The following is a 12,209-nucleotide window of genomic DNA, read 5'->3' on the forward strand; positions in this document are numbered from 1 at the left end:
TTGATCCTGGACAGCAGAGAGGCAGGGCCGTGTGTACTACCTTCTCTGCTGTGAGGTGGAGAGGCAGAGGCAGTTGCGCATGTGCATGTGGGCGCAGCCGAAAAAGTACGGCAAGGAATGTCGGTCCCGGCAGACCCCGTGAGGTGCGCAGGCAACGAGCCAATACGAAACACAAAGGGCAAGCGGTGATGACGAGCATGGGGTAGGGAGTAACACTTTCCTGAAGCAGAGAGCGCGCCTGATCACCGCAGGCACCATCATAGCCACCCTCCCCCCATCCCTCCATACATGCACGCACGCACGCGTGAAAAGGGGAGAGCCAAGCCGAGAATTAGGTAAAGTCTAGGAGCTATGAGACGGCAAGGGTGTAAAAAAGGCCCTAGCCAAAGCCGCGACTCACGCCGGCATACGCGCAGACGCGGGCCCTCACTTGCGTGTGCATGTGTGTGTGTGTGTATGTGTTGTGGCACAGATCGAAAGAGGCTTATTTCAGAATGGGAGCGACCGAAGTGATGTCCAGCGCTCCCCGCCTGCGCACACGCCACAGGGCAAAGCTCAGCAGCAACAGCGGAGGAAAAGCCACGAAACAAGAGCACCGCATATCGAGAGCGCACACTTTCCATCGCACATGCAGGCGCAAGCGTGCACTCGGTGGCTCAAGGCGGGAGTAGAAGGGGGCGCGGAAGGGACGCTGGCGCCTCCAGGTGTGCGCAAGGAAGCGCTCCGGCCGCCTCCACACGGGGAGGCTTAGCGCGTCTTCGTCATCCCGCGGGGGCGATTGGGAAGACGATAAGAAATTTGCGGAGTTGCCAGCGTCCAAGGTGCCGCTTGCGCCATCCTCTACTGCATCACCGTCGCCGATACAAGAAAAGGGGCGCGTTTGGCGGCAGACACCGTCGCTAAGGCGACCGGCGCTGCGCGACAGGGAGACGCCTTCTCAGAGTCAGTGTTGCAGCTTCGCACGCATCTCCTTGATGCACTCGTTCGTTTGCTCTATGCTACGCCGCAGTGGCTCGAGGCTCTCCTTCAGCGCCGCCTCGACCAGGCTGGAGATAAGGTGAGGCGTTTTGTCGTCGAAGGCACCGCCCGCCCTTTTTTCATCGGCTCCATCGTCACCGCCAGCGTCCGCCGCCATCGCGACGACCTGCGGGACACCGTCTTCAGCTTCCTCCTCGCCGCTGACGGGAATGCCGCCTTCGGTCATCTGCGCATCCACTGCGCCGCAGTCCTTGGAGCGCAGCGTCAGAGAATGTCCAATCGGGTAGAAGGACAAGTCCTGCTGCGCGATCCGCTGCTGCACGTACGCCTCCTGCCCCGTGTGCGAGCATCTGTCCTTCTTGGCGAGGTAGTGCAGGAAGAAAATGTACTGCCACATGTTGTGCTCCTCGGCGACATGTGTGCTGTACGCGCCGGGATGCACCATGTCAAACTCGTTGCGCTCGATGCCGCAAATAAAGCACTTCTTCTCCTGGTCCGCCTGGATGAGCTGCTGATGGGTGCGGTGCTGCGTGAGGCTGTCGATGATGACACCGAGGAACAGGTTCGCGCCGACCAGGCCCACGACGAGGTAGTACGCAATACGGTAGAACATCACCCAGTACGCGTAGCCGTCCTTGGAGTAGAACACAGGCCAATTGATGACATCGCCTATACCGCCACCGCTGCGCAGCGTGTCGACGTGCACGAGAAAGCACTGCGACAGCGTGTAGCAGTTGAACCCGTTCAAGCGCGCGCCCAGTGGATCGAACAGCTGCGAGAAGTTATAGTAGCTGATGTTCGCGCCAACCAACACAAACGTCAGCAGAAGGGCATACGTCAGCACGAGCAGCTGGAAATTAGCCCGCAGCGCCTCGAACAGGTTGGCCAAAACGGGGCTGTTGATGGTGATCTGCATCATCTGCAGCGCATACCAAATTCGATGCTGCGCGAAGCCCATGACACTCACGAAGAAGAAACAGAAGTGCGGAAGGAATCCAGCGTGCCAGAAGGCGTAGCACACGCTCAACAACACCCGCTCGTACCACGTCGGTATCAGGCGCTGCTTGTCACGCAGCAGCGCATCAGCCCGCCCCACGGCGATGTCGGCGTCGCTCATCTTCGTCAGCTCCGCTTCTCGTTGCGAGTACCACGCCCGCCAGCCGATCTTGTAGTTCACCACGACTGGGCCCAAGAGGGCCTGGGTCAGAAGAACACCTTGCACACACATATCAACAATCCCGAGGCCGACCAAGGCGCGGTCGATGCCTTCCGGCGTCCCGGAGGTGTACGGCGAGGTCGGCGCGCGAATGCCAATGACCATGACGAGGTTGATGATGATGACAATCAACAGCCCCAACGCGTTGATCTCGCGGAGGAAGAAGTTCAGCAGGTACGCAGCACAGAAGCGGCGCATGCGGTTGTACCAGCTCATCTCGATAATGACGCCCGCCGTCTCGTTGAAGAAGTGTTGAATGCGTTCGTTATCGCTGGTACGCACCGCCGTCTGGATCAGGGCCGTGCGGCGGAACTCGAAAAGGTTGTCCACCGCCGAGTTGAGCGTGCGGAAGTACACGCGCTCCAGACGACCGTCCCGCACAATCTCGATCTTTGCCAGCTTCGTCGACACCTGACGGTAGTACGTACTTTTGCGCAGCACCTGCCGGATGCTCTGGCCCCTCTTGTCCACTAAGTCATCCAACACCTCGGCGAAGTCCTCCGCGCCGACGCCGCCGCTGCCGCATCGCGAACGTGTGGCCGTCAAGAAGTGCATGTCGTGGCACGCTCTAAAGAATGCGTAGATGCTCACTGCCAGCGCCAGTTCGTCTTGCAGCTCCTCGCGGCTCGTTGGGTAATCATTGTGCAGGTAGTCGAGAAAGTAGCGGTGCAGGGCTGCAACGGACCCTGCAATGTCGCCTCGTGAGAGGCCACTGTACTGCTTCCGCTCTACTGGTCCGTGCCTCGCTTCGTAGCTGGCGGCACTGCGATCCATAGCCTTGGTGAGTAAGGACAGGTCCACAGTAGACACCAGCTTCGAGGCTAACCGCGAGTCGTCACGACCCTCAATCATCGCCAGCAGCGTCGACAAGGCCATTGTCTGCAGTAAGCTGCGGCAGCGACGCCGCCTCGCCTCCAAGGTGGCAGCCGGAGAGGCCCGTTCGCGCCCTCCACCAAGCACGGCCTCATGCCACGAAACCGCCGGCAGCACCACCTCCACCGCCGTGAACGCCACATCCCCGTGCGGGGAGGCGTCGAACTCCGACAGCAGCAAGGTCAAGTAGTCCGCTGCGTTGTACGCCACAAACGTGTCCTGATTCGTGGCGCACGGGCCCTGTAGCGCCTCCGCGATCGTGGAAAGTAGCTGCACCATGAAGTCCGACGTCACCTCGTTCGCCGTCTTCGGTGCCATCGATAGCAGCTCCACCAGCGCCTCCACAACGTTCACGGAGATGCTGCTCTCTGGCTGTGCGACGAGGTACGTCTGAAGCGGCGCATACTGGCCAGAGCACAGCAGCTGCAGCAGCTTCAACTCCAGGCGGCAGTTCGGCATCTGCGTCAGGTAGTGCCTCGCCTCCGACGGGCTGCTACCGCTCGAAAGCGTGTGGTGGTACGTCCGCAGCTTGTCCTTGAAGTCGAGGAAGTGGTTGCGCAGCACGAACAACAGACGATCCTTCGCGCTGCGCCGGCAGAAGGCGCGGTAGCACTCCTGCATCCCGCGGTGACCCCGCATCAGCAGCGTGCACCCCGCCAGCAGCGCAGCGCGCTGCACGTCCGCCTTGTCGCACCCGACAAACTCGCCAACAAGCGCGACCAGCGGCAGCGGCGTCTCCAGCGACGCGTCGCCAGCCCACTGCGCCAGAAACGTCTGCCGCGACTGCACGGGAGTCGTCACGGTGATGTACGGCACGTCAGACTCCTGCGCCGCAAGCGGCAGCAGCGCGCTGTCGTCGGACGGGTTGTTCGGCATCAGCACCACCAGCTGCCGGATCAGCGTCAGGATGCGCACAATGTCGGGGAGCTGCAGCGATGACATCACGGTGAAGAGAATACGCATGAACCTGGCACCGCGCGCGCCGCAGCGCAGCAGGATGCCGGCACCAGATATCAGCCGATTTTTCTCGGCCATCCGTGCGTCGTCCAGCAACACGGAGCGAAGGTAATCCATCCACTTCGTCGCCAGCACGTGAGCGCCCCCAGCTTCCTCGATGTGGCTGCTCCACGCACAGCTGTCGCCACCCTTCAAGACAACCCCCGGCGTCACTACAACGGAGCTCTCGCCGCTCACGGCAGCTGTTGCGCGATTGGGCGCCTTTGCCGCCGCCTCCCCACACGCGGCCAGGCGTGCGTACAGCCTGCCGAATGGGCCGCCACGCCACCGGGCAGTGCCGCTGAAGCCGCTGTCCGTCGCCACTCGCAGGCACTGACGCAATGCGGTGAAGTGAGCGAGCGACCACCGCGCCTCCGGAAACGGTGCAGTTGTTGCGCTGGGTAACCCCGTCGCGCTGTGGGGCGCGCCTCTCAGGATGCCATCCTCCATGTCGAAGGAAAACTGTAACACATCGCACATGGCATCCACGAGCTCGTTCACCACCACGCTAAGCTGGGAGCGGACGCGGTTCGAGAGTTGCAAAATGACGCCGCGATACCGCGCGCACACACGCTCTGTGCACGCGCACAGGGGGCCGAAGAAGAAGTCTTCGTACACGCCAGCACCAAACAGCGCCTCTTCCATCTCCTCCTCGGCCTCGTTCTTCGGCGCGCACCGCAGCGTGGCGCCTTCGCGCCGCTCCAGCTCCTCGCTCACCTCCTCGAGCGCGCATCGCCCGCCAAGCAGCTGCAGGTACCGCGCAGCGTCCATCATGCACAGTCGCACAAAGTCAGGGAAGTCGCGGTGCGCGAGCAGCGACGGGACAGCACACGCGTCGTCAAGCACAAGCGCCTGCAGCAGTTGCACATACGGGTAACGGAAGTACACCGGCACAAGCACGTCTGTCGTCACCTGCAGCAGCGCGTCCAGGCTGTTCTGCCCAAACACCTCCTGCCGCATCGCCTCCGCCTTCACGAGCTCGCTCCTGTTCGCTACAAGGTACAGCAGTCGGCACAGATCCAGGTGCGTGCGCGTGCGCCCCGTCACCGCGTAGCAGTCGTCCGACGTCAGGAGTCGCTCCCGCAGCTCGCGGCCCTGGTTGCCGCACCAGCTGCGCCGCAGCTGAATGCACCGCTCCGCCTGCTGGTCCGACACAATCGCGCGCCACACCTGCTGCTGCCGCTGCGCCATCACGTGCACAGATGAGCGCTTCGCCGCCACCCAATCACTCAGAAACTCGATGGCGGTCAACATGGCATCCTCCTTGTACAGGCACTTGACGACGTCGGCGAGGATCTGCGCCGGCATTTCGGTCCTACCATCATCCTCGGTCACGAAAAGCGTCCGCAGCAGTGAGATGTAGTTGGTGTTCTGATACACCAGTGGCGCCGCGCCCACGACGGCCTCGCGCAGCTCATCGCGGATGCCGGGGCTCTGCGCCATCGTCAGCAGAACAGCAACTGCCTTAAAGACGAGCTGGCGGCTCGCCTCCTTGACAGGCACGGACACGCGCTCCAGCATGCGAATCAGCTGCAGTGGCACACCGACTTGCTGCATCATCGAGAGATTCTCGGCCATGGTCCCACACTTCGTCTTTGAGAGGAGATCATCCAGCGCATCGAGGGCGCTGTTGGCCAGCGCGATCGTGTTGGAGCGGCGGAACGACGCGTTCGCCAGCTGTTTTATCGCGATCGAGGTGCGGTTGATGGCCGCGTAGACGCCGATGCTGTCCTCCGACGTAAGTAGCTGCACACGGCTCGCCGTGGCGTAGAGCTCTTCAAGGAAGTTTGTGGCGCGGAAGAAGATGCAGATGGCCCGGCGCTGAAGCATCGAGCTGCGACTACAGTTTGCCAGTTCCATCAGTGCAGTGAACACCTCTACGATGGGCATCAGCTCCCCCCGCGCCCCGCGCTTCTCCATATTGTACACGCCATCAAGCTCGCAATCGCACGCAGCGTCCGTGCAATCGCCCGGCTCCTCATCCGCCTCGTCACCACCCCCGTCCGCAGCTCTCCATTTCTCAGTACTCCGCTGCTGCAACGCGGCGAAAAAGTTGATGTGCGCGAGCTGGCTGAAGCGCGTCGGCCGCCGCCACATCCGGAAGCAGTCCACCAGCCACAGCGCCTCCCGCACGAGGAGCACGTCGATCAGCATGTTCATCAACTGCAGCGCACAGGACTTGCAGTCTTGGACGGGCTGCATCTCCAGGTATGTTCGCTGGTCCTCACACGACAGATCCATGCACCGCACCACCAGCTGCATCAGCATCTCGTACTCGCTCAACTGGAACGCGCCAGCGTTCACAAGCGCGTCCAGAAGGTTCAGCGCCGCAAGGTACTCCGCAGCAACGCTGTCGTCGCCGCTCATCCGCGTTGCCTTCATGTACCGCACAACAAACCGCTTCGCCACCTCAAGCTCCTGCGGCATCTTGCGCATTGCCATCTGGCACGACGACGACGACACAGCAGCACTAGTAGCACCAGCAGCACCGCAGCCGCCGCCCGGCAGCGACATAACGCACCGGATGTTCTGTATCTGCTCCCGGATGTTCAGCGCACCGTCCACGTCCACCATCACCTTCGCAAAGAGCTCCAGCAGCGCGCCGTGCAGGTGCCTCGGCAGTGCCTCGCTTTGCAGTGACTCTACCAGCACGGCGCGCGGCACCCACTCAAAGATGAACGGCCGGCTCCTCGCGTGGCCATCCCCGTACGCGAGCGCAGCAAGCAGGTGGATCTGCGCCGCAAGGTACGGCACCAGCGTGTCCCTCACCTCCGGCCAGTCCTGCATCACAGCTAGCAGCCCCTCCATCGGGAAGTACGTGGTCCCGTTCACGTCCTGGGCATCAACGGCCTCCTGCAGAAGCTGGCCGAGCGGGTTGTCCTTCACGCGGTATTGCGTCGACGTGGCAAAGGAAGCCGTATCGTTAAACTCGGGCTCCGCAAAGAGCGAGTTCGGGATGCCCACCATGGCCACCTCTGGCAGTGCCCTCGCACAGGTGCTCAGCTCCGGTGCCTTCGCAGCTGGGCTGCAAGGCGGGAGAGTCGACGCTGGCGACAGTGGCGCCTGCCTCGACGCGGCTCCGATGGACGCGTCACACCCGCCTCCAGGCACGGTCTCTGCTATGGACGCCTCTCGCGTGTCGGTGAAGAGTGCAGTGCTGAGCTGGCGCAACGTATCTGCCGACTCCACGCAACTCGGCCCACCCTCCACCATCAGTCCCTTCTGTTCCTTCACTGCGGCGGCCAGTGCACTTGACGTCGCCTCCGCCCGTGGCATCTGCGCGATACGTGTTGTCTCAAGCCCTTCAGGCAGCGGCATCCGCTTCATGGGACAAAGTACTTGCTGCGCCATCTCGCGGTTCTGCGTAAAGTAGTCGAGAATCACGCGCTGCGCTTCCACCATGCCCTCGCCGCCGCAGCACGCGAATCGCCGCAGGATGAGCAAGACATCCGGATTGTGCCCACGGCTCGCCAGCATCCCCAAGAAGAATTCCAGCCGGTGCCGCGCCATCGGCAGCTCCACCAGCGCAGCGTTGTCCTTGTAGAACGCAGCAAGGCACCGCAGCGCAGACGGCACGTAGCGAGTGCACTCCATCACGAAGTCCGCGTAACTCTGCAGCGCCTCCGCATACCGTGGCCGGTTGTACAACAACACCCCCACAAGCTCGAAGCACGCGTCCACAAGGTCGCCCAGCTCGCTGTACTGCATCGGCACAAACGACGACGAGCCCCCCGATACCGCCGCAGCAGACGGAGCGCATGCCACGTCAGCACTGCCGGCAGCAGCGCCAAAACTACTCGCTGCCGCAACACTGTCAGCACCATTACTGCAACCGGCCTGTGGGTACACCATGCCCAACGACCCGAGCTTCTCCACACACACGTACGGGCACTGCAGCGACGCGCGTACAACAAGCAGCGCAAGCTCGCCAACGCCCTGCTGGAAAACTTTGCTCTGCCACTCCGGGTTCAGTACGCTGCCGCCGCTGCCAGCGCTGCCCGCATTCATCAGCGCCTCGGAAGCGTTCTCCGCGTCGGGATCCGCAGGGCGGTGGCACAGCTGCTGCAGCCGCAGCACATTCTCCCGCGCTTGCCGCACGTGGTGCGGGTTGCCCACGCCGCACGTCATTTCACGCACGTACCGCTGCAGCGGCGGCAGCAGTCTCCGGATCATGTGCAGCTCCTCCAGTGCGATCGGCTGCAGTCGCCGAATCTCCAGCCCGTCGCGCATCGACTTGAGTCCGCGCCCAAGCAGCGTCACGACTCCGTGCGTCCTCGCACCGTGCGCAAGCGACGCGATTGTCACCTCCGAGTGACGCACGTCCTCCCCCTCAGTCGCCACGGGCCCGCCAGCAACAACCCAAACCTTCTGGCTCGCGCTGTTCACGCAGCTCAGAAACACGCGCCCGCCATTGCCCAGGAACTCCTCAGTATTGGGCGATGCGCAGTGCAACTGGAACAGCGTCCCCGCAGAACGCACGTGCGGCGTCAGTGACAGCGCGTACGACGCCTGCCGTGCACCTCGCCCAAAGCCAGCGCCGCCACCCTCCGCCGGCTCTACCGCGGCAACCTCGCCGCACTGCAGGTACAGCCCCGACGCGAGGGACTTGAACCGGTAGGCGTCGCCCGCACCGCGCGCCCGCAGCGCGCCGCCCTTTCTCGCATTCGCGCCCTCGATCACAAACAAAGAGAGGCAGCTCACCTCCTCCCTCGACGCAGTGTACCACGCGACGGTGTGCTCGCTGCCCTCCGCTGCACCGCTGCCGCCCTCCATCAGGCTCGAGTCCGGCGTCTGCAGCACGCACTGCCGCTTTCCTAGGTCCGCAAGGATGTACTTGTGCTCCTCCGTGTGCAGCAGCGTCACGCAGTCGCCGCAGCGCAGCGGTGGCCCACGCCTCGAAGGAGCGCAGTCACCGTCGTACAGGTGTATCAGAAAGCCCTCGATGCTCTCCCCGACGCTCACCTCACGGAACCAGCTATCGGCCGCCTCCTCGTCCGCGTTGGGGGCCACGTTCAGGTAACGCTCCATTTCAGCCGCCTGGAGAATGATGGGGTCGCCCGCAGCGACGGGCTCGCCCTCCACGCGCAGGCGATACCGCGGCATGATGCGCCAGCGCTCGTGCACATTGGCGTCCCGCCGGCGCGTCTCAAGCAGCACGCGGAGGTTGCCCTTCATGCCCGCGGCGTAGCGCTCGGCATGGTAGCCGAGGTACTTCTGGTGTGCGTATTGGAGGAGGCGGATTGTCTGTCCGTACTTCACCACATCGCTGTCCGGCTGCCGGTTGACACTTGCCTCGACAGGGTCGCCGTGCTGCAAAAGGAAAACCGTATGCTCGTAGCGCAGCGGCGTCTCGGGGGTGTCGCACTGCAGCCCAACCGGCGCCTCCGAGGATGACGTGGCCACGACATAGCCGTCCAGTGTCTGTTTATAGAGGTTGATCAGAGAACCGTAGCGCAGCGGCTGCGCCGGCATATTCTGGCCACCATTCTCCTTGGTCGCCATGCCGGCAGAAAGGCACGCGAGAAAGCGCCTGAAGCGGGGGTGGCGCTTGCTACTGCGTCCCGGGCCTGGAAGGCGGCAACCGTATCAAGCGAGGGGCTCGACAGGCTGGCACCGTGGCAGCAGTTGTGAGGGTTCCGTGGGGAATAAATTCGTGGCGAAGAAAACGAAGAAAGGACGCCAAGTGCGCGCCGGCACCCACCCGAACGCGCAGGCGAAGCGGCAACGTGGTCAATACACACAAATTTCGGAGCCGAAACGATGGCCAGAGAGGGCCTGGGGGAGGGAGGGCCGACAGTGATGGTCGATGCGACGCAGACGACGGGTTAAAGCTAACGAGGATGGGTAAAAATGAGAGGGAGTCACTACTCCGGTAGGACTACACGAGTATACGGCTCTACACACACACAAACACGAAAAATAGATATGAAAAATTCGAAAGGAATAATAAAGCTCGCGTCTGCTCGGCACCCTCTCTCGCTCCCTCCTGCTGGCCGTGGCTCTCTGCCTGTAGAGCGGGCGCTGCGACGGGCCTACACAGTGTCACGCAGCGATGCGCGAAATATAACGGGGGAAAACGCAACAGCGCGGAACCTATGGAAGAGAACACCAACGCGCACATCGGGCGAGCCGCTGAGTCACTGCACACACACGTATGCGCAGGTGGGTGGCGGCCTTCCGTCTCGTCGCTCCGTGTCTGCCTGTAAGAGGGGAGAGAAGGAGAGGAGAGGAGGAGGGGAGAGTGGGGCACACCGCGGTCATTGAGCTGGTGAGCATAGCGACCGCCGTCGATCCGAGCTCTGGGGTGGTGTGTGCGTGTGCGTGTGCGTGTGTGTGCCCGCTGTCCACGTGTGCGCAGATCATGCACACTGCTGCATGTGAAGCACACGTAAGATATGAGGCCGAAGACGCCTCAGTCAAGCTGCAGCGCGCACAGCAGAAGGGCGGCTCGTGGACGGGAGGAGGGATGCAACGCAGTTCCCGTGTGCGAGCGTGCGCTTCGATATCGATGAGCGAGCTTCCGCCTCATGACGGAACAAGGGTGGGGCTGTCCACGGTGAGCAGGAGTGCGAGTGTGCCCTAAGCCTGGTAGGCGCGCGCACACGAACGCACCGCAGTAGACGATGCGCGCCAGCCTATGTGCAGGCAGGCCCGCCCGCCGCCGCACATCTCTCACGGCTCGCGCCGCAGCACGCGTGGCACGCACAAAAGAGGTGTGTGTTTTCCTAAGAAAAAGGCATGCGGTAATCCACTCACATGCGTGCAGCACCCGATGGCGAGTCAGAGCACAGCTGAATGCATGCACGCGCCCCCTCCCTCGTCATGTGAGAAGGGCGGCATGACGAAGCGCCGCTGTGCCCTCCACACGCGCAACACGCACACGCGCGTGTATGCATGGAGTGGGAAGAGCACTCCCAGGCACGGACCATGAAGACACCAGAGAGGGAAAAAAGAAACGTCCTCTCCCATCAGCGGGCCTTCACACAGTTTCGTCCCCGACTCTGTCCAAGGCGCAGCCGAGCAGCCCGGGCCCCTGCCAGCGCTGCGGCACCAGTACAAGCTCGGACGGATCATCTTGCAGCTCGCCTGGCTTCCGCGCCCACACCACAATCGGCGCCCCTTCGTGGGTGAATGTTTCCCTCGCCAGCGCCTGCAGGCCCTCCGCAATCAGCTCCGTCTGCGTCACCGCGCCGTATTGCAGGATCTGCATGCCGACAGAGAGGCCGGCCTCTTCCGCCGGGCTATTGGCGTCCACTTTCGCCACCACCAGACACGGCTTCAGCTGCGAGACACGCTGCACCTCTGCCATGCGCTGCGCTCGCTTCTCCGCCGCCGCCTGTCGTTGCCGGCGGGCGGCGGCGTCCTGTACCATCTGCAGCTGCGCCTCCTCGTGCGTCTGGCGGTGCAGCTCGTTGAGAAGGCTGTAGATTTTCTCGTTCAGCGCGCGCAGGTCGTTGCGTGTGGAGTCGGCCGTGTTCCGGGCCGTGCGAACCGCGTACAGGTCGCAGTCGTTTCGTGGGAACCCCTCATCGTCAAGCAAGCGGCCGCGGAGCCCAACAGGGGTCGATGCGAGATACTGAAGCGCCTCCGTCAGCTTCGCCTCGAGGGCCGCCTTCTGTGCATCCAGGCAATGCAACTCTGCGCGGATGGCCTCCTTGTCCATGTCGGTGATGGTGGAGTCGACCGCGGGGGCGCGGTAGTCCTCGATCTCGACGATGTCCTCGATGCTGCGACTGCTCATTGCCTTTCTTTTTTTTCCGCGTCACGGGATAAAGAGGGAGGCGACCTCGCCTGGCCTGCCAACGCACCAGTGTGTGTGTGTGTGTGTATGTGTGCCAGCTGTACACTCCTGCGTGCATCGCAGGTAGTGCGTCAGAGGCGGGGCACGCGATGATGACTCGTCGAATATACTCAAGCGGAGGAGGTGCAGAGCGCCGTGACAGGTGCCGCAAAAGAAGGGGAGAGTGGAGAAAAGGGCAACATGACATGCACAAGCGCACGATGAGTGCGCATCGCACCACACCTGAGCACTAGGGCATCCCCCCAGCCCCGTGGCGAGCTACCCCACGGGGGGCACAGACGTGAATGGGGGACGCTGTTCGCTCTCGCCCTTCGGCACCCCTCGCTGCTGAGTTTCCGCAGTGCC

General features: G+C 63.0%; 2 protein-coding genes across 2 annotated transcripts; both read right to left on the reverse strand.

Annotated features, from left to right (window-relative positions):
* Window positions 1-943: 943 nt before the first annotated feature.
* On the reverse strand, window positions 944-9,565 carry LMXM_16_0280 (conserved hypothetical protein; the record flags this gene model as incomplete). Its single annotated transcript, XM_003873663.1, has 1 exon — window positions 944-9,565. The coding sequence occupies one exon, from the start codon at window positions 9,563-9,565 to the stop codon at window positions 944-946; it is 8,622 nt and encodes a 2,873-aa protein (XP_003873712.1).
* Window positions 9,566-11,042: 1,477 nt separating this feature from the next.
* Window positions 11,043-11,804, reverse strand: LMXM_16_0290 (putative proteasome 26S non-ATPase subunit 9; the record flags this gene model as incomplete). Its single annotated transcript, XM_003873664.1, has 1 exon — window positions 11,043-11,804. One exon carries the CDS (start codon window positions 11,802-11,804, stop codon window positions 11,043-11,045), a length of 762 nt encoding a protein of 253 aa, XP_003873713.1.
* Between the last annotated feature and the right edge of the window lie 405 nt (window positions 11,805-12,209).

This window comes from Leishmania mexicana, chromosome 16, assembly GCF_000234665.1.
Source record: "Leishmania mexicana MHOM/GT/2001/U1103 complete genome, chromosome 16".
NCBI lineage: Eukaryota > Euglenozoa > Kinetoplastea > Trypanosomatida > Trypanosomatidae > Leishmania > Leishmania mexicana.